The following is a 21,585-nucleotide window of genomic DNA, read 5'->3' as shown; positions in this document are numbered from 1 at the left end:
TAATTAATGATGAAACCGTATCTTATGCCAATGACTCTTCACGCAAACCAGCACAAAGTCAATAACCCGCTCTTGCAAATTATTAGATATTGTTACTTTAGATACAACACTAAGAGGTAATGCATCGAGGAAATGATTACTTAGCATTTATTGTGAGTAAGAACAACATCAAAAGGGCGATGCACAGCACTGGGAAAAACCTTAAAAAGAAGGTAATGTAAAATATAGTTGTCTTGCATGTGTATTCGCTAGATCAATCGTGTGACTCCCAAGTCCAAACCCAAATATGTCGAAGTAACGCTGACATTGTAAAAGCAGCCAGTATACCGAGGGGGCTCTCAAAGCTGATCTAGCGCGGGGTGAAGCTGATGGAGATGGGGCTCCTGACGGTGTGCCTGGCCGACACCCACAGGAGCGCGGCCTTCGTCGGCGCGGGGCTGGCCTCCGCCGACCAGGACCACACGAGGACGGTGAAGTTCTGCACCGGGCTCGCCTCGCTGAACGAAAGCACGCTAGGCAAAACGGTGACGTTCACCGAGCCACCCGCCGGCACCTCGATCACGGCCTTGTACTCCGCCGGTGACTCTCCGACGAGCTTCACAGTGCGCTTAACAATCATCGGAGCCAACGCTGTACGGTTCACCGGAAACGTGACCGCGATGGACGGGTAGTTCAACTGGCTCTGCGGGATCACCGTGATGGCGGAGCAGTTCACCGCGGTGCGCGCGATCACCGAGACCTCCTTGTCCGTGTACATGCTGCAAAGGTACCCGATGTAGTCAGCCGACGCAATGTCGTAGACCAGGCCAGGGTCCACGGCCTTCTCCGGGTTGACGTGGCCGGCTCCCACGGCGAAGAGGTTGGCGGTATTGTGTTGCTCGTCGAGTATCGGCCCGCCGGAGCGGTCGTTGACATCGGCGGTCGTCATAATGGCGGACTTGATGGCCGCTGGCGACCAGTCCGGGTGCTTGCTCTTGATCAGCGCGGCGATGCCGGCGAGGTGTGGCGTGGACATGGATGTGCCGGAAATGATGTTGTAGGTGGGCGTGGAGTCAAACGCTGATGGGCCGACTTGGAATGGCCAGGCGGCAAGCACATTCACACCAGGGCCCGTGATGTCAGGCTTTAGGATTCCTGGGTTTTGGATGCTGGGCCCACGAGAGGAGAATGACGTGATCGCCGGCGCCGGCGACGTGCCGAGCACCGTGCCTTTGAAGGCGATCTGCGCCGTCGGGTTTGCTGTGGAGTTGATGTAGGTCTTGATCAACACCCCGGCGGCGTAGCTGACCTGGGATGCCGGGAGAGCATACACGAAGTCGGTGAACGTGCTGTAGCCGTTGATGAACGGGTTGGCTAGGATCAAGCCGGCGCCTCCGGCTCTCAGCACCTCGGTGCCAGCATCACTGCCGAAGCCGTCGAGATCGCAGAGCACGATCTTTCCCTTGACGTCCAAGCCGTCCAGTGAGCCATGGTCACAGAACTGTGCGTCGGGCGTCGGGCTCGCGCCGGCGTAGACTAGCCCAACGGTCGCCGTTGTGTTGGGCTGCAAGATTGACTCACCATCGAAGGAGGCGTTGTTTCCGAGGATCACCTTGGCGAGGATCAAACGGTCCATGGTGCTGGCAGCCACGGTAAGCATCCATGGAGCCTCGTTCGACAGCGTGGAGTGGATCGGGCCAGAGTTGCCGGCTGCCATGCTGACGAAGATTCCCTTCTCTGCGGCAGCGAAAGTGCCGATGGCGAAGCTGTCATTGAAGAAGGGCACTGAATCCCCACCGAGCGACATGGATATGACATCGCAGCCGTCGGACACGGCGGCGTCAATGCCAGCGAGGATGTCCACGTCATCGCAACTTTCGCCAGCGCAGACCTTGTACATAGCAACGTGTGCGCGGGGAGCAATCCCTGACGCGCTTCCGCTGCCCTGGCCAAACACCTGAGCGCCTGGCACCAACGCTCCCGCTGCGGTGCTGGAAGTGTGCGTGCCATGTCCTACCTCGTCGGTGGGTGGTGCACGTGCACCGGGGGGAGATGAGCCACCGCTGAGGAAAGTCTGAGCACCGATAAGCTTGTTGTTGCAGGCGGAGCCGTTGAAGTCACACCGGCCCTTCCACTTGGCCGGTGGAGGAGGCATGCCGGCGCCGCTGAAGGAAGGGTGGTCAGGGAAGATGCCGGTGTCGAGCACCCCGATAATGACACCGTCGCCGGACCCTGCCGTGGCGTTCCTCCCGCCCTGCATCGTGTCCAGACCGAGGAACCGCGGCGTGTGCGTGGTCTGCACCTTGTAGACCACGCTGGGGACCGCGGCCACGAAGCCGGGCATGGCGGTGATCGCGGCGAGCTCACCGCGGGTCAGCCGGGCCGCGAAACCGCTGGCGACGTGGTGGTACGCGTGGAGGAGACGCCCATGGCCGTGCTCCGGGAGGAACGACTTGTACCACGTCTCCCGGGCGTCAGGCGTGGCGAACAGGTCCCCATCCTGGGGCTGCACGTGGACGAGGTACGTGCTGAGCTCTTCCCTGCTGGCGGCGGCGACTGCTAGGGCGAAGAAGAGGAGGAAGAAGGGGAGAAGGGAGACAAACATGGAGAGCTTGAAGCTTCCCATTGCTACCTTCGTGACGATGATCTGGTGTAGTATTACGAATTGTTCATGCATGGGGTTTTATAATGAGTAGTGCATGCGTTGCTCCCTGTTTAGATTACACGTTCTTGTTATGGCTGTACGTACGTTACGTAGGCACAGGCATTGGTGTGACCGAGATAATGGAGCATTTTGGAGCTAGCTGTGGATCGAATCGTTGGGGGATGTTTGCAAGGAAAACCCAGCAAACGGTTAAGGATTGTCGCTTGGGAATTACCGTTGCGCAACTTCCGCGCATGCACCACACTGGCCAACAGACGATAAAGCCTAGCTACAGAGGAGAGATGGCGAACAGGGAAAGCATATGGCTCGTTGGTCTTTCATCTATCGACCTGAGAGAGTGACAGTGGACATTGCATCACTGCGAGGTGTTCTTGCATGTATGAGGTGTTCTTTGTAGAGTAAATTTGTAACATGCATATCATTTTGACCATATTTGAGTTTGGAGATGATTTTACAATTTAATTGGGAGTTTATTTGGACCTTAACAGTGATTATATGCATTTGTTAGAATTTATTTGAGCTGCATATGCATTAAAAATAGTTTTATAAATTATATTTCATGAGGAAACTATTTTTCCTAGCTTCCAAACAGGTATTTGGAATTTCAGGAATTTTCTGGAATTTTTCCAATGCCGTTTGGTATTTTATTTGCCTTATTTGATTTTCTGGCAATTTAGAGACCTAGAAAAAAGCTATTTCTTTATTTCTTTTTCTTTTATTCCGCGGAGTACGTTTTCTCTACATGGAGGCGTATTTCCGTGAAACCCGTTTTCACTTAAGTGTACCGAAGAGATATCTTTTAATCTCATCCATCCATTTTCCATCCAACGGTCATCCTTCCTTTTTCCTTTTTTCTTTTCCTTTTTTTTTTCTTTTCTCCTTTCCTCCTTCTTCTTCCTCACGCAAGCACAGGCTGTGCCTGTTCTGGCTGCGTCCATGGCCAAGCCCAGCCCGGCCGCCGCTGCTGCTCGCCGGCCCTGCCCCGCCGCCCTGGCTCCGCCGCTCGCCGCCGCAGCCCCGCCGCCCGCCCGCGCTGCCCCTGCCATGGCCGAGCCTGAGCTCGAGCTCGAGTCGCCGGCGTCCATGGCCGTCCATCTTGAACACATCCTCCAAACCGTTTTTCTCCGTGATTTCTTCGCTAATTCGTGACCCACACAGCAAGGAATCTATCCCAACAAGATTGAAACCCTCCCGGACTCTATCTCGTCCGAATTTTAAGCGAAACCGAATCCCGTTCAAATCTCACCCGCCGCCGGCCTTATCCCGAGCGCCCCGAGCCCTATAAATATCCCAAGCTGACGCCCTCGAGAGCCCCGACCAATCCCTCGAAATCTAGCTCGAAGCCGCAGTCAACCTTGCCACCAATTTCAAGTTTCGTCGCCGTTTCCACGCAAACTCCGGCGAGCAATTCCTACCGCCTCGCCCCAAATTATCCCGAGCCATCACCACCTTTAGATCCCTTTCGACGCCTAGAACACCATACACCACAGCCTTGCTTCCGGAAACCTCTGTTTCGCCGACTCCCATCAACTCCGGCGAACTCCATCTTCTCCGGTGAGCTTTCTTGCTCTGTTTTCGAGCTGCAGTCTGTTTTGATTAGCCTACTTCTATACTCCGTATCTTTTGTTCCGTAGATCCTATTTAGGAAATTCTTTTTGCATCTGGTAGCTTACATCTTGCTCTATAAATTACACCTCTTTAGAAGCCCCGTCTCTATCATCTTCAGCAGTGCATCATCGTTCCAAATCGGTATTCCCAGTTAGTCTGTTTTAGATTAGATACCTTTCGACGTTCTTGTTGAGTAGATTGTAGACCCGTTTAGGTTGTAAGCTTCTGTAGGATGACGAGTAGGTCTTGTGTTACACCCTATTTTTTTTTTGCACCTTTTTTAGGTTTAGATAATGACCTAAAAGTTTGTCAAAACTAGCTACCTGTTAAAAAGAACTTAAGACACCGGTTTAGTCTAGCCAGCACTGTTATTCATTAGACACTTTGTAGAGCTTAATGTTCAAAACCTATAAACCCCTTTTGGTTTATTATTTCTGTAATGTAAATATTGGTTAAAAATCTGCACCTCAGAACACTTTTCACGTAACATGTAATTAGATTACACTACTAGATTAATAATTGAAAACTGTATTCACAGAATGCTGTTTTTGATTAGCTACTTTCGTAGGCTTGTATCTTTTGTTTCCTAGCTCCGTTTTAGATGAAACTTTCTGTGTTATAAGCCTTAAGTTACGTTATTAGTTTCAGTACCTTCCGTACCGTTAGTTCAGACGTGTTTCGACAGTCCCCTTCCCGTTAGATTCGCTATCTGCTATCAGCTTGTAGGTTATCATTTGTCTCCACTTGGTTCCAAATCTTGTCCCTAGCCTTAGATCTGTGCTTGCGGTTGGATTAGTGTTAGTTGTGCCTTGTTAGCTGCTTTTCTAAATTTAAGTTTTTGTAATTCTTATCCGGCTCTTATTGGAGTTATAATTTGGAGTTGTTGAACAAGTTATTCATTGTTGCTTTCGTTCTTCGCGATAGATTATCCCGAGTGTGAGTGTGAAGAGTGCCAGGGAAATTTTGATCGTTACAGCAACTCAGGCTCAGGCAAGTGGATACCTTTGATCATCTAGAATCCTATAATTTTTGCATATGCTACTTTGTTTATAAGTTGTAGGCATGCATGTGTAGGTTTATATTGTTATGAAGTATTTATAAAATGCGTTTGCAATTTATTAGCTATGTCCTAAGTAGTATGCCTATAAGTTATTGTCATGCCACCAATTACCCTAAGTTATTGCTTGTATGATTTTACAAAGTGCTTGCTATATTATTGTACCGGGAGGGACCAACTATTTTCAAAGTATTAAGTGCTCAGAATTGAGTCGTATGTGTTTGGAAAAATGTTTTTGAAACAAAATCCTCAAAATGTTTTCAACTAGGCGGAGTGGTAAGTTTGAGACCATTATTGGTTGTCGACAAGAGCAGCATCCAATTCGGCTCTGCAGATGCTCAGGATTTTCGTTGGGACCGCCGTCCAGAATCTAAAAGTTCAATTCTTTTCCAATGGAACCCAAAAGCTTACCTGTACAACCACCTGCTATTATGGCTCTGGCTTAGTCGAGTAACTACTGGGAAACCCTTACTTGGGTATCGTCATCCGGAGAGGGGCCAATGTGCTCATATGGGGCGGGCGGTGCCAGGATTAAGTATAGGGGGCTTCTAGTGAAAGACTTCGTCACAATCTTTACCTGTTGCGCACGCTTGTCGTTAGGCAACACTTTGGACTGATTGTGTCTGGTGGGTAAAGTGTACAAACCTCTCGAGAGTGTCAATCTAATCGATTAGCCATGCCCTTGCTTACGGGCGACCTTTGAGCTACTAAGTCTAGTTAAGAGGAGATCTTCTAGTTTTGTTTTCAAAAACCAAACACTGTTTTGACTCGATGGAAGCATCCACAGAATGAGTATCTACTCGATGGATCCCACAGAATGGGTCAGGGAAATCAAGGGTTGCTATGTCAGTGTCAGTTTGACCCAGAATACATAGTTAGGTCGTGGAGATTCCATAGAAAGACCATATCTACTTTTCAAAACTATTTTCTATGAAATTCTAGATTTAGAGTTTTGCAAAGAAAAGCTATTATGAGTATTTCAAAATGAAACTTGCTGTTTTGGCAAAAGAACCATAGAAGCCACTTAGGAACTATCTAATAAGCATGTACTTGCATTTCTCCTAACCTCACAGGTATTTACTTGCGAGTACATTCAATGTACTTATCTGCACCTATCATGTGCAGAGAGTGATAATTAAAGGAAGGAGGTACGCACGGTCGCGAGTCTACATTCAACTTGCCTGTGGCGTGGATGAAAGCTCATTTATCTTCATTTGATATTTTAGACTTTCGTTGTGTAATAATACTCTGGATTGTTATCTTTTATACGTTGTAATAAAGACATGAATTATGATATTTCATCGTGAACTGTGTGTACTAGCATTGATCCAGGGACTAGTACTATAAACACAGTGATTTCAGGACCTTAATGGTCTGGGTCGCCACAAAATTACACAAAGACACATTTCTAGCCGATCTCGTAACAAAAAACACAAACCCAAAAGCTCTTAACTTATACCCACGAGTCGAAGACTAATTACTAACAAAAAAAAAAAAATTCTCAGATTTCACCAACTTAATGATTAGGGCCCACCTGTCACTCACGAGCCTGATTCTATATGAAGTCTTCTTGATATCGGAGTGAGCCGATACAGGAGCCTTAGCCGACTAGCCAATCAAGCTTTATCCCATTTCAAATCTTCTACGTCCCTGCTGCGCGCCGCCTTTGCCGTGGTGGTCGCCGCCGCTGCCACTCGAGACGGTGTCGGGCGGAGATCGAGGTGGTGGGCGGAGCGCCATGGGGAGGATGGCCTCGGGACGGAGCTCAACGAGCGTCTGCGTTTGTACCGTGTTTTTAAAAAAAATAGACATCAGCGAGGATGCGGGCCGATGGCAGCAGCCTCGCAGCGGCTGTTGTACAATTGGGGAATGGATTGGAACGCCGCCCGTCCATGATTGAGGAGATGCAGCCCGAACTGCTGGTGCACCAGCACCGGAGCTACGGATTTTGCATTTTCTTCTTCAATTCCGGTCACCGTTCGCTGCCCTGTTCTTCTATGGAGCAGCACGAGTGAGGATATGATGGCTAGCGGCGGCACACTTCTCCCCAGATCTGGTTTCGTCTCCCTCGAAATCAAGCTCTCCCCACCCAAAACGGCAGCCCGGTGGTGCGGGACTGGACTGGGCGAGGGTGCCGGTGCCAGCTCCCGGCTCTTGTGCATGCCGGAGAGCGGCTCCGCAGCCGCCATGGTCGGGCTGGCCGCGAAGCAGTGTTTTTTGCCGTGAGATGCGTCGGCGCCGGCGGGGTGCTGGTCGGGCTGGCCGCGACGCAGCGTACGCTGGACAGCGGCGAGTCAGAGCGGAGCCCGACGTCACCACTGGAGGACCCCAGGGCCCTGCTGCCACTACAACAAAACGGTCTATATCTCACGGCCTATTAGTAACGGGTCGGGAGCGACCGTTAGTGATGAACACCATCATTGTCGGTCGCGGTCCTGACCGCCACTGAAGAACATACGGGGTCTGCCCATCTACGGCCAGCCAAACATCAGTGGCGGTCGCCGGATGTCCCATCATTCCCCGCGAGCATCATCAGTGACGGTCGCTGTCTGGGCGACCGTTAGTGATGAACGACACACAAGTGAGTGTGATGGTGGACTCCGTCATCGAGGAGTATCATGATTATGCTATCCCGCTACCTCCGGAGGAAGGCGTGAACATCGTAGGCGGTTGTCCAAACTACCGCATAATGTGGCCTAGGAGCTTGGTATCTCTCTACAACCAGCACCGGCCCTCTTTGACTCCATCTTTCTCCGCCCACAAAGGTACTTTTCAATCGCCGCTTGGCCTTTCCCCTAGGATACTGCCTCATGTCAATGCCGGCGGAGATGAAGAGTGGGCAAGGTCGTTGCCTCCATAGCTAAACGATAGCCAGACCACAGGGTCGGCACAGGCTGGTAGCGTCCCTCCTACCTTCTCTCTCTTGACCAAGCAGCGATTGAGTCCATGGGTGGCTGCAAGATCGACGACAAGTACAAGGCAGAGGAGCAAAATGATTGGAACAATAGGAGGAAACATAAAAAGAGGGGGCGCGGGTGCGCGGCGGCAAGACCAGCAAGGACTCCTCGAATGTCAAGGAAGATGAGATGTATCATGTGCCTGACATAACTGGAGTGTAGGAAGGCAATAGGCCTGATGTTCTCATGAAGAACCCCCGTCAAGGCCAGATATTGGAAGACGGATCCTATTTTGTGGCTAGGGAGTTTGATTGGGTGCTTATTTACTTTCCTAAAGACCGATGGTCACCGAAGAATCCCTGCGTGGCCTGTCAAGAGAGATGCAAGAGCTTCATCATTTCTACATGCAAGCATCAGTTGGTTCGGAACAGCATGCCCAACAAATTAATGTTCGAATGCCACAAGACTCTTGCTTCTTTGACATATCAATTGGGGGCATTCAGGAACGTCCTATAACCATTGGTGTGGAGTGAAAGATCAGTATGGTCGACTACAGGGAGGGGTGAATAGGAGACTAACAAATTTTAGCTTTTTTTTTTATTTTCTTGAAAGATACAAACACTTAATCCTAGGGTTTTCTAGATTCTCTAAAGAGAATGCAACCCAGAATGAAATGCAATAGCCGAAGCAACAATAGATAGCAAGAATGTAAAGGGGAAATGATACCACACGTGAAGACGAAGATTTCACCGGAGTTACACCTATTGGGATCGGTGTACGTCTCCGTTTGGAGGAGTGCTCTACCACAAAGGTAGAGACGCCACGAAGGCTTACTCTTTTCTCCAACTCACCACACCACAGAGGTGGGATGAGCTCTCACAACACCACAAAGGTGAGGTGAGTTCCACTAATGGCTTCCTTGAGGGCGAACGCCGAACCCTTACAAACTTGACCGGGGCAAACTCCACAATTCAATAAGAGGCTCCCAATCCAAGCCTCAAGCTCCTCACACACCAAGGGAGAGCTCGAGGTGACCGCTTCCGTCTAGGGTTCCCAACAACCCAAGAGAAACGAAATCCACAAAGGAAACAAGGGGAATCAACTTTTTGACTTGGTCAAACCCTAGAGCAAGATCTTCTCCTCCAATCCTCAAAGAATCAAGAGTTATGAGTGGCTAGGGAGGGAGATCTTGAAGATTAAAGCTTGAGGTGCCCTTGAGATAAGTTGGGGTGTTCTTGGCTGTTGAAACGGTCAAAATGGCTCGTTGGGGACGAAGGGGTATACAAGTGGGTTCTCAAAAATCGAGCCGTTAGGCACAGGATGGGGTAGGCCGGAACTTCCGGTAAATAGCCGGAACTTCCAGCTGACCGGAAGTTCCGATTATTCACGGGAAGTTCCGCATATTCCTCCGGGACTAACAGAGAGCACCCGGAGGTTCGGGCGGAAGTTCACCCGGAACTTCCGCCGCCTGGAATCCTGAAATGCCAGAAACACCTTATGAAAATTGTTTTCTACTCACACATTTTTGGGTAGGCTTTTTAGTGAGTGCAATTTGGTGTAGATGTGTACGTGAAATTGATTCACCCGTTACCTTCCCTTGTGGATCCCCTCTTAATAGTACGGATGTCCTACAACTCAAATCAACCGAAAAGGCCGCTAAACACCGCTACACTTCATTCCTTTTTAGGGGTCCACAATTCATGTTGTGTCGAGTTCTTTATAAAACATGAAATACTTAGCACAAGATAAGATAAACATACATGTTGTCATCACCACCAAAACAACTTAGGAGAAAAATGCGCTTTCAATCTCCCCCTTTTTGGTGAATGATGACAACACAAAGATTTGCATAAAGAATAATCAATTAAAACTAGATGCATGGAATATAAAATATAAACGGGCTCCCCCTAGATGTCTGCACTAATTTGATTTTCTTGACATGCAAAGAGCACATATACTAGGATCAACACTCCCCCTAGATTTTATAAACCAACAACTCAATTACAAAGGATTAAAGGTATTTCACTAAAAGCTTTATAAGGAAATGTAGGATTCTGTCGTCGCACGGGGCTCCGACACCGGGGGCGTGTGGGCATGGCCCCTTTTAGGTACGGCGGGGGCGTCGGGGATCGCTCCAGCGATCGCCGGCGTGGCTGATGGCATATGCAACCTGAAAAGAAGTACACCCAATGTGCATGCAAATAGAGAACACATCCACGAGCGATTTTACTCAGGTTCGGGCCACCCGGAGGTGTAAAACCCTATGTCCTGCTTGTCTGAGCTTGTATTATCACAGAAAGCAAGTGTTTACAGATCGCCGGGGTGAGTTCCCGGGTACTCTCTTCCTCTGGCCAAGTGTCCCTCACTATGCTCTGCTAACGCTCGAAGCTAGCTGTGAGCTCAACCCAAATCTGAACGGAACAGAACCGAACCAAACGAACGAACCGAACCCACCCTTTGACCGTGGGCGGGGGTACCCCTTTTATAGCCAAGGGGATGCCACAGTTGCCACGGTGCATGGATTACAAGTGTCGAGCAGGGAGATAGGGCAATTCCCCCTCGGTGCGCTGGTGGCATGCATGGGTGCCAACTCCTCAGCTAGGGGCCTAAGGCCTAAGAATTAGCTCTGGACAGCCACTGTTTACCTGACTAGAAGGGTAACTCCCCTCCCGTCGGCTCAATAAATGTGCCGTGCGCTTCACTCCTCGCCCTGGCGGAACTGCGAACAGGATGCCTGACGCGCGCCCACGTGGCGCTGTTACTCTGCCTGCTTGGCCCCGCCCTCACGACGGGAGCCTGCGCCCGGGAACCCCCCTCCGAAGCCCCGCTAGCCCTTCTGGGCTGGTGGCTTGTCGGGCAGCACGTTTAGCTGCTTCCCGGGATGGTGCCTTCCCAGGAACTCGGCGATGCGACCCACGCGTCGCGCAGCGGTGGTACCCCAGGAGCCACGGGTGCGACAGTAGCCCCCGGGCGTGGGCCGGCAACACCTGTTCCTGGACGAGTTTTTCCCTGGCCGGTTGTCGGGCTACGCCCACAACCGACGCGTGGGTCCCAACTTGCCCTGGGCCCGCGTCTCTTCGCCTCCCCACGTTCCCCATCGTTACGGACGGAGTAGTGGGCGTGTGATTTCCGCCCTAACCTTCCCCTTAAACGGGGAAGTTAAGGCCACTCCCTGCATTACTCCTTCCGATTAGGAGTAATCCCCGCGCACCCGTAGGGTACGGAACCGGCCGTTACCAAACGGCCGGACGCTATAAAGATTTTACTGTTGCCAAAAGGGGAAAGCACTCTGCTCCCCACAACCTTCGCCTTCAACCTCCTTTGCATCTTGCGCTCAGAAGCTCTGCCAGGCCCCGCTTCCACTCCCCATGGCTCCTCCCACCACACGAATGGGAAAGGCACCGGCGGCCAGCAAGAGCGAGGCGGCCGGCAAGGCCGCCGACAAAGACAAGAAGAATCGGGCGATGAGGGCATCGCTCGCCTTCTACCGACCCGGCTACAACGGCGAGGCACTGGCCAAGATCCAGCACGCTGTCGCCTCCGGGTTTAACAAGCACGGGGAGACCCAGATCTTCCCTGCCGGTGCCGAGCACCCGAATAACGACTTCCGGGTGTTCGGGCGCTTCATCCTCACCAGGCTGGTGCCGTCGTTTTCGCTGTTCCTCCACGCGCTGATGGAGTCGTACCAGCTGCGGGTGGCGCAGCTTCACCCCACCTCACTCTTCCTCCTCGCCACCTTCCAATTTCTTTGCGAGGCGTTCGTGGGGGTGATGCCGTCGGTGGCGCTCTTCTGCCACTACTTCTACCCCCGGCTGGACAACGCGAAGGCGATGTCGTCAGGAGTGGTGTTCCGCGCCCGCGACCGGATGAAGTCCGAGTTCATCGTCCGGTCGCAGAAGAAGATCGAGAAGGAGTGACGGGGTAACTGGTGTTGGGTCCGGGTAGAAGACCCGCAGGATTTCATCCTCTCGCCCACGGAGCTGCCGGTTCCCCACGACGACTGGCAGGACCGGTACCACTGTGATGCTGATCTCTTCCCTATCGTGGAGAAGATCAAGGCGCTTTGGTTGGCGGGGCTCACCAACGTGGACGTGGCGCGCACCTTCATCAACCGGCGCATCGCGCCGCTCCAACTGCGCTCCCGGCCCGCGTGGATGTACACGGGTCCCGGGGACAGGACACGCCTTCACCAAGACGGCGTGGATTTCGAATCCCTCAAGGTGTGGGTGAAGGGGATCTCCGGCGAGAACCTCCAGTCAGCGAAGTTTTCGCCGGGTGTCTTCTCTCTCCACGCCGGCGTTGCGGGGCTCAACGACATTGTCGGTGCCTTTCCGCCCTGCAACGAGTGGGGGTTGATGGACGATACCCCCACCCGGGCCCCCCGCGTTCCCCTGCCAGCGCCTCGCGGGAAGCAGGTGCTCGAGGAGAGCAGGTGCGAGTCGGAGATCAGGTGCCCTCCTTCCAGTCTCTGGACGACGATGCGGGCCAGCCTGCAGCGTCCCCGGAAGTCGTCCTAGTGGACGAGGACAGCGACGATGTGCCCCTGGTCGTGCGGAAATCAAGGGCGCACACAGCGGCAGGGGCCATCTCCACAGCAGCTGCGACATCACCTTCCCCGGCGGCGACATCCGCCCCGGCAGCGGCCGCCGCCTCAGCGGCGCCCGCCGGGACCTAGGTGGCGACCACGCCCGCAGGGGTCGCCGGAGCCTCAGCGGCGACATCCGCCCCAGCGGTGCCGCCAACACCGCGGCGGCAGCCACCCTAGTGGCGCCCACCCGCGACCCGGCGGCGGCTTCATCATCATCTCCCGCGATGCCCTAGGTCGCGGCAACCCCGCGGGCACCCACGGCGCCGCCTGCCCGGGGAGTATTCCAGGGCTTCGCGCTCCGGCACAACCCCCCGAAGGCCGGCTCACCGGCAAGTGCCAGAAGAGGGGGAGGGATGACTCCCCGCCGGACCGACGCCAGGTATAGCTCCTTCCTTCTTCCTTCGCTGCATTTTTCAGTTGTCAGTTAACCGTTAACCATACAGACGTACGTTCTTTTCCAGCGCGCAGCACTTCGCCCGCGGCAAGCCTCTCGGAGGCTCCCGCAGGGACGGACGATGTGGTGGAAGCTTCCCCCGCAAGCCCAACGGCCTTGCAGGGTAACTACCTCGATCATCCTTGTCTGCTTCCGGCAATTCTTTTGCTCGTCGACCCTCACACTTCTCGCTGCTGCAGGCCTAAGCACGCCCGCACCGGGAGCGGGCGCTCCCGTGGTTGATCTTGACCTCGATGTCGAGATCACGGAGGCGGCAGAGGAGCCGGCATCGGCTCCCACACCTAGCCCGACTGAGCCGACCACGGCGGCAGTGGCGACCACTGTCACCGCCGAGGCGGCGCTTGGCGACGCGCCCGCAGCCGCGGATGCAGCCGGCGAGGGCTTGCCCGCCGGTCAGCAAGGTACGGCACCTGCCAGGGGCGCGGCGGCTTCCCCAGCCCAGGAGTCCCCGGGCGCGGGTGAAGGCGGGGTTGCCGGGGAAGGGCGAACGGGCGCCCCAGAGCAAGCAGATGATCCCCCGCACAGCTCTACGGTGGCGGCGGGGGCGTCGTCATCGTCGGCGGCCTTCCCCAACACCGACCTCGGCACTCTTGCCGGGGTGGCTTGGAATCCCCTTTCCTGGGATCCAAGCGTCTTCGAGCGAGGACACCGGTTCCTGGACGCCATCAAGGAACAACAGCTGGCCTTCATCACCTCATTCAACAAGGTGAGGGAGTACCACGCTATCGCCAAGAATCAACTTGGCAAGGTGCGGGAAGCCGTGGAGAAGGAGCGGCAAGAGCTCTCCCGGGTGCGCGAGGAGACGCGCCTCGCCCGAGGGGAGGCGCGTCTTGCCCAGTAAGTCCTGGAAGTCACCGAAGAGCCGACCGTCCCGGAGGTAGAGCTCTACCAGCGGCTGGAGGCCCAGCGCATTGAATTCCAGGGGGCACCGGACTCGCTGGCGGCAACCCTCGAGGAGACGAAGAAGGAGCACACCGGGGTGCTCGCGGCAGCCCAAGCCCGGCTGGACGAGAAGAGCGACCTGATCGCCAACTACCGTGGCGAGATCCAGGGGCTCCGCATCATGCTGGAAGTGCAGACCAGGGCCACCGAAGACGCGGTGGGAGCAGCGGCCCGGCATGAGCTCCAACTCGGCTCCGCCATGGACAAGGTGGCCAAACTCGAGACCGTGCTGGCCACCGCCCGGGAGGAGCTTGTCAAGGCCGGCGAGGACAACGTGGCCAAGGCTGCAGAGCTCGTGAAGCTAGCGGACCGCCTCAGCAAGGCCAAGGAGGCCACCGTCACCGCTCGGCTTAACCTTGGCACGCTGATCGGGCAGCAGAACATCGAGACCGAGAAGCTGCTCAAATCGCCCAGGCGCTGTGCGATCTGCTGCCCAAGTTCGAGCTACAGGCGGCGGAGGTGGACGGCACGGACGTCTCGACGCTGATCCCCTTCTTCTCCGACCTGGTGGGGAAGCTTGGGGTGCTCGACATTGGGATTGCGCAGTTCAGCGCCAATGAAGTTGCCAACTGCGCCCGGGAGGTTGCCGAGACAATCCTCCCGAGGATACACCTCCGGGATCAAGAGTTCCCCTTCGAGTCCCTGCTGGACGCTTGGTCCAACAGCGAGGACGAGCCTACCCACACCCAGGCGGTGAAGGAGTTCGTCGACGAGGTGGTGGACCGGATGCAGCAGAAGCCGGAGCCTGAGCCGCTCCCGGAGCCCCCGACAGAAGACGCCGGCAACTAGTCGCCGAAGCTCCCTTGCCGGTCCTTCTCGCGTTTCCTTGTTATCTTTCGCTGTTTGCTCCCTACAAGTCTGGCGCGTGGCGCCGTTTGCACAATTATCTTTTGATTAGTCCATGTAATCATTCGGCACTTAGTTAATCAAGCTTTTTAAATTGCTTAATTTTTGTTCCTTGTTCCCGGGGTTGCCTCGCGGGGTGGTTCCCTTAGCCTTTGCGTGTTGTGCCTTGTGTTGTCGGGGACTCGCCCGCCTCACCCTTGACCGGACCAGGGACCAGGGACCTGGGACGGACCCGCAGTGCCGACCTGGGACCAAGCGGTAGCGGCGAGCCACTCCAGTTGGTAACTACTCCAAGCCATGCCCTCCCGGGACGGACCCGGGAGCCACACGGGGAGCGCACTCCCCCCCGCAAGCGTCCTTCTGACACTCCAGCCACGCGCGGGTTTTGGGGCCACACTTGGCGAAGCAGCGTTCAATTACGTTTGGTTCTTGAAGGGTTCAACGTTCAAGTTCAAGCACTTAGCTTTTGTTCAGTCCGATGCCTCGGGGCGCTTGCCGGAAGAGTGCGCCTGGAGCCTTGGTAGGGACCCATCCGCGGCTACCTGTTCGAAGAAATCTGTCTTGAGGGATGCGGCAGGAATGCCGAGGCAGGATCGCCGCCGGCGCTCATGCAGCCACCCTCGCCTTTAGGAGGGGTGGGGGGGGGGGGAAACCCTGGCCTAAGAGGACTCCGCTCCGGGAGCTGCCGCAAGACGGCTATAACGTCCTCGCCGCCAGCTGCACCTCACCTGCAGCGGCAGGCGCGGGTGGCGAGGAGGTGCAGCTGGCGGCGAGGACGTTATAGCCTCCCGACGGCAGCCCCCAACACCCGGGGAGACCTGGTTTTTCTGGGGAGCTCATCCCGAGGGGTGCTACGGATATCGCAGCAGCCCTTGCTGCTTCAAGAAAAGACTGCCCGAGGGCCGTAGCAGGGATGCGGTGACGGGCCGGAACGAACGGCGAACGCCGGCACCGGCGCCATCACAGCGTCGTCGCGACGGCCCCCGCCCGTAGGGGCGCTCTTTAGGGGATGCGACAAGGACACTATGGTAGTACACCCGTCGGCGCAGAACGCTGATGGCATGCACTACCATAGTGTCTCCGGGGCAACCTCTGCTCCTTGCGGAGGTGTCCTCCGGAGGGATGCTGCAGGGGCACTGCGGTAGTGCACTCGTCGGCGCCGGGCGCCGATGGAATGCACCACCACAGTGCCTAAGCGGCAGCCCTCGCCCAGGAGCTGCTCGTTGGAGGAGACGCGGCAAGGGCACGGTTACAGTGCACCCGTCAGCGCGGGGCGCGGATGGCATGCACTATCACCGTATTTCTGCGACGCCCCTCGGAGCGGGCTCGATGGGGTGATGCGGCAGGGGCGCGATGGCAGTGCACCCGTCAGCGCTAGGCGCTGATGGCATGCACTACCATCGCACTTCCGCGGCACCGCCCGCCTTAACAGCCGCTTCACTGGCTTCGCTCTGAGCCATTCCATGGCTGGGGCGCGCTTTTTATAGGCGCGGGAGAAGGGCTTGCCACCGCACACGACGGATCAGTGCAGCACTCGTGGCATCCCTCCCCTTGAAGTTCGGTGCAGTCTCCGCCACTTTGCATGCCAAGTTGTTGTGGCATGCATGGCGGCCCCTTCCTGAGTCAAGAGCCTCGGAGTGCGGCGAGTCTCTCGTGGTGCGGTCACCCCGCACCACAAGGCGCTGCTGCCAAGTGCGACCCGTGAGCGGTCCACGGGCACCACAGTGCGCAAGATTCCAACTTTACCCTGCACATTAGATTCTTACCGGGCCCGACATGCTACAATTTTTTTTTTCGAAATCCACGAAAAACATCTTAAAGCAACACGAACAACCTCCTGCCTCCCAGCCCCCGGGCACAGAAGGGTCGATGCCAAACTTGGATGTGAGCATTTCATTTCCCAGGCGCAGCGACTGTACGGTGCACGTTGCGGGGAGCCCGGCAACTGCACGTCCAATGATGCATGTTGCGGGAAGCCCACCAACTGCATGTCCCATGATGCACGTTGCAGCAAGCCCGACAACTGCATGCCCTGTGCCGGAGGGATCCGGCAACAGGTTTTGGTTTTCGAGGCTCCGGCAGCCCCCTGCTCACAACCAAGTATGGAAAGACACCTCTCTGCACCTAAAGCAGTAGACAGAAGAAGGAAGAACATGCGAATAAACGAGGCAATTTCAAAACTTAGGGAAAGAGCACTTATCTTTATTCACAATAACTAGTGTTTTACACACGGGGGCTGCCCGGTTACACTAGATCGAGAGGTATGCATTGGCGTCATCACCTGAGGGTCGGGCTCCGCCGCTTCACGGGTAGAACTTGTGCAAGTGCTCAATGTTCCAACTATTTTGCACCGGCAAGCCGTCTTCGGTTTCCAGCCGGACAGCCCCCGTCCTGGTCACCTGCACTACCCGGAAGGGCCCCTCCCATTTCAGAGTCAACTTGTTTCCGGCCTTCGTTCCTTGTATCCGGCGCAGGACAAGGTCTCCGTTCTCGAGCCCCCGGGGACGGACCCACCTGTCGTGATAACAACGGAGTCCCTGCTGGTAGCGCGCGGCTCGCACAGCAGCCCGGCACCAAAGCTCTTCAATAAAGTTCAGATCGTCGACTCGTTGCTCGTGTTGGATGGTGTCGCCGTACGCGCGTACCCGGGGAGATCCGTGCTTGAGCTCGAGGGGCAGCACCGCTTCTTCCCCGTAGACAAGGGCGAAAGGAGTTTCGCCCGTTGCCCGACTAGGTGTGGTCCGAATGGACCACAGCACGGGTTGGAGTTCTTCAACCCAACATTTCGCGTGGCCTTTGAGCTTGTCAAAGGTTCTCGTCTTGAGCCCCCGCAGCACTTCTGCGTTAGCTCGCTCCGCCCGCCCGTTACTCCTTGGGTGAGCAACGGACGCGAAGTGCAATTTGGTGCCCATACCCTCACAGTAGGCTTGGAACACCGCGCTCGTGAATTGCGTGCCATTGTCGGTGATGATGCCGTTAGGCACACCAAACCGGCACACAATGCTCTTGAAAAACTTGATGACCGCCTGAGCGGTCACCTTCCGCACCGGTTCCACATCCACCCACTTGGAGAACTTGTCGATGGCCACGAACAGGTACTCGTAGCCGCCGACCGCCCTCGGTAACTTGGCGACAATGTCCAGCCCCCAGACCGCAAACGGCCAGGAGGCTGGGATGACATGCAGGGCTTGCGCCGGTTGGTTGCTTTTCTTTGAATGGAACTGGCACGCCTCGCACATTCTTACCAGCTGCTCCGCGTCGGCGAGGGCCGTGGCCAGTAAAAACCGTGACGAAATGCCTTGCCGGCTAGAGCCCGGGAGGCCACATGGTGGGAACATGTGCCTCGATGTATTTCCTCCAACAGCGCGCGCCCTTCTTCTTGTGGCACGCAGATGAGCTTAACCCCGTTGGCACGCCTGCGGTAGAGGTTTCCATCCACCACAGTGTACATCTTGGCTTGCCGCGCCACTCGCTGCGAGGCGACGTCGTCTTTTGGGAGGGTCTCCCCCTTCAAGTAGCGGGCGATTTCCACCGCCCAGGGAGGGGTCTCCCTGCCAACGCATGCCGCCATGTCAGCGGCATGGACCCCTGCTGTTGCGGGGTTTCCTTCGGTTGCCGGGGGGGCGTCCCCGGCAGCCAGCTGGGGGGGGCGACTGAAGGAGCCGCTTGCTTCTGGCAGAACACCCCCGCCGGAGGCTTCTGGTGCTCTGCTGCCATTTTGGACAGCTCGTCAGCCGCGAAGTTATCCTTCCGCTTGACGTGCTCGAATCGCAAACCTTTGAACTTGCATTCCAGTTTGCGGACTTCTTCCACGTATGGTGCCATCTGCGGGCAGTCGTAGTCTTTGTTCACCTGGTTGATCACGAGCTGGGAGTCCCCGCGAACAACTAGGCGCTTGATGTCGAGGGCGTCCACAATCCGGCGAGCAAACCCTTGTATTCCGCCGTGTTGTCGGTGGAGTTCGGGAAATCGAGCTGGACAGCGAACCTCAGCTGGTCCCCTGTCGGTGACTCGATGACGACCCCGGCGCCAGCTCCTTGAAGACTGAACGCGCCGTCAAAGTAGAGGATCCAATGGTCTTCCTAAAGCTTGCCGGGCAGGCTGGTCTCCGGCTCATCCTCTTCTACACTCGTCGATGTCCATTCCGCGATGAAGTCCGCCAAGGCCGCACTCTTGATACTCTTGGAGTTGGTGAAGTGGAGGTCGAACTCCGACAGCTCCATCCTCCACTCGGCCACCCTCTCGGTGGCTTCGCGGTTGGTGAGGGCTCGCTCGAGGCAGAACCCTGATACCACCGTCACGCAATGCGCTTGGAAGTAGTGGCGCAGCTTGCGGGACGCAAGGAGAACCCCCAAGAGGAACTTCTGTACTTGCGGGTACCTTGTGCGGGCGTCGCACAGTACCGTGCTGACGAAGTACACGGGATGCTACACGAGCCGCTTGCGCAGTGCTGGAGCTGCCGGGTCGGGGGCGGTCCCCGGTTCCGAGGCGCTTGCCGGGGGCCGTTCAGTCCCCTGCCCCGCAACCTCGGTCCTCCCTCTCGGCAACCAGCACTGAGTTGACCACCTGGTCAGTTGCCGCTAGGTAGAGTAGTAGCAACTCACCCAGCTTGGGGGCGACGAGGATGGGCGGCAACCTCAGGTACTGCTTGAGTTCCCGGAAAGCCGCGCCTCGGGGGTCCAGTCAACAGGACCCTTCTTCTTCATCACCTTGAAGAAAGCCAGGGCGCGTTCGCCCAGCCTTGAGATGAAGCAGCCCAACGCGGCAACACGGCCGTTGAGGCGCTAGACATCCTTCACCTTGCGGGGAGCCTCCATCTTCTCGATAGCTTCTATCTTCTGTGGGTTGACCTGAATCCCCCTGTGAGAAACCAATAAACCCAGAAGCTGGCCCGAGTCCACAACAAATGTGCACTTCTCAGGGTTCAGCTTGAGGTTGATCCTGCGGAGGTTATCAAACGTCTCCCGCAGGTCATCAATCAGTGAGTCCCCATGCTTCGATTTGATGACGATGTCTTCCATGTAGGCCTCCACGTTTCGGCCTAGCTGGGGTCCCAAACATTCGCGCAGCGCGCGCTGGAATGTTGAGCCTGCGTTTTTCAACCTGAAAGGCATGCTTGTATAACAGTAGCAGCCAACCGGGGTGATGAACGCTGTTTTCTCCTCGTCTTCGACCGCCATCTTAATTTGATGGTAGCCGGAAAAGGCATCCAAAAAGCTTAGCAGATCGCAACCAGAAGTGGAATCAACTATTTGATCAATGCGGAGTACAAGGAAGGGATCCTTAGGGCATGCGCGATTAAGATTAGTAAAATCTACACACATGCGGAGCTTATTCCCTGCTTTAGGTACTACCATAGGGTTAGCCAGCCAAGTGGGTGCAGAACTTCCCTGATCGGCCCGGCAGCCTTGAGCTTGTCCACCTCCTGCTTAATGAAATCCTTACGCTCTTGTGCTTGCCACCGAATCTTCTGCTTGACGGGGCGCGCGTCCGGGCGCCCCGCGAGCCGATGCTCAATCACCTCCCTGGGGACTCCGGGAAGATCCGTCGGTTCCCAAGCAAACACGTCGGCATTATCCTGGAGGAAGGTGATGAGGGCGCCTTCCTATTCGGCAGTAAGGCTCACACCGATGGTGACGGTGCGTTCCTTGTCGCCGGCCTGGAGGGGCAGCTTCTTTATCCTGCCGGCCTCCTCCCCGAGCTTCTGCCCCTTGCCGAGGCGCGAGCTCGAGCCTGCGCCTCCCCCGGCAAGCTCTTGCGGGGTAGCGCGGGCCTTCTTTGTTGCCGGGTCATCGCCCGACAAGCTGTCATCTCCGGCAGCGTCTTCGTCGCCAGCGTCAGCTGCGGCGGTGGCCCTGACGACCTCGCCAACGCACCAGGCCGCGTCCTTGAGGTCACCCCTGATGGAGAGGACTCCATAGAAGGACGGCATCTTCATCACGCCATAAGCGCAATGCGTGGCTGCCATGAACTTGATCAGCGCTGGCCGACCAAGGATCCCGTTGTAGGGCAACGGGGTGTGTGCCACGTCGAACACTATGTGTTCGGTCCTGAACGCTTCCTGGGACCTGAAGGTGACCGGCAACGTGATGCGCCCCAACGGGCGCACGATCCCGGGGTTCACCCCCCGGAACGGGTCGGTGGGCTTCAGCTGCTCTACCGGCAACTGGAGTTTCTCCACCAGCCTGGCGGACAGGAGGTTAAGCCCCGCTCCGTTGTCCACCAGCACCTTGGTCACCGTCATATTGCTAATGATCGGCGAGACGACGAAGGGTATTACCCCTGAACCCAGCTGCCGCGCTGGGTGATCGTCGGCGCTGAAGGTGATCGGCACATGCGACCACCTCCGCGGCTGTTGTGGCTCCGCATCCAGCAACAGCGCGCACACGTCGTGGGCGAGGCGCTTCACCGCGGCGTGGGATGGGAGAGCGTAGGCTCCCCCATGGATGCAGGCGATGCCACGAGGCTCCTGGAAGCCTGGCTCGTCGCCGCCAGTGCAGTCAGACTCACGCTACTGACGGCCGAGGAGGCGGGGGAGGCAGCTGTGAT

General features: G+C 56.0%; 1 protein-coding gene across 1 annotated transcript; it reads right to left on the bottom strand.

Moving 5' to 3' along the window:
* Positions 1-47: 47 nt before the first annotated feature.
* LOC100829912 (subtilisin-like protease SBT1.7) lies at positions 48-2,615 on the bottom strand. The gene has a single exon (XM_003571542.2). The coding sequence runs from the start codon at positions 2,603-2,605 to the stop codon at positions 350-352; it is 2,256 nt and encodes a 751-aa protein (XP_003571590.1). The 5' UTR covers positions 2,606-2,615; the 3' UTR covers positions 48-349.
* Positions 2,616-21,585: the final 18,970 nt, after the last annotated feature.

This window comes from Brachypodium distachyon, chromosome 3 (genome assembly GCF_000005505.3).
Source record: "Brachypodium distachyon strain Bd21 chromosome 3, Brachypodium_distachyon_v3.0, whole genome shotgun sequence".
NCBI classification, from domain to species: Eukaryota; Viridiplantae; Streptophyta; class Magnoliopsida; order Poales; family Poaceae; genus Brachypodium; species Brachypodium distachyon.
Note: the sequence above shows the minus strand (reverse complement) of the source record. Positions and strands in the feature narration are given on the sequence as shown.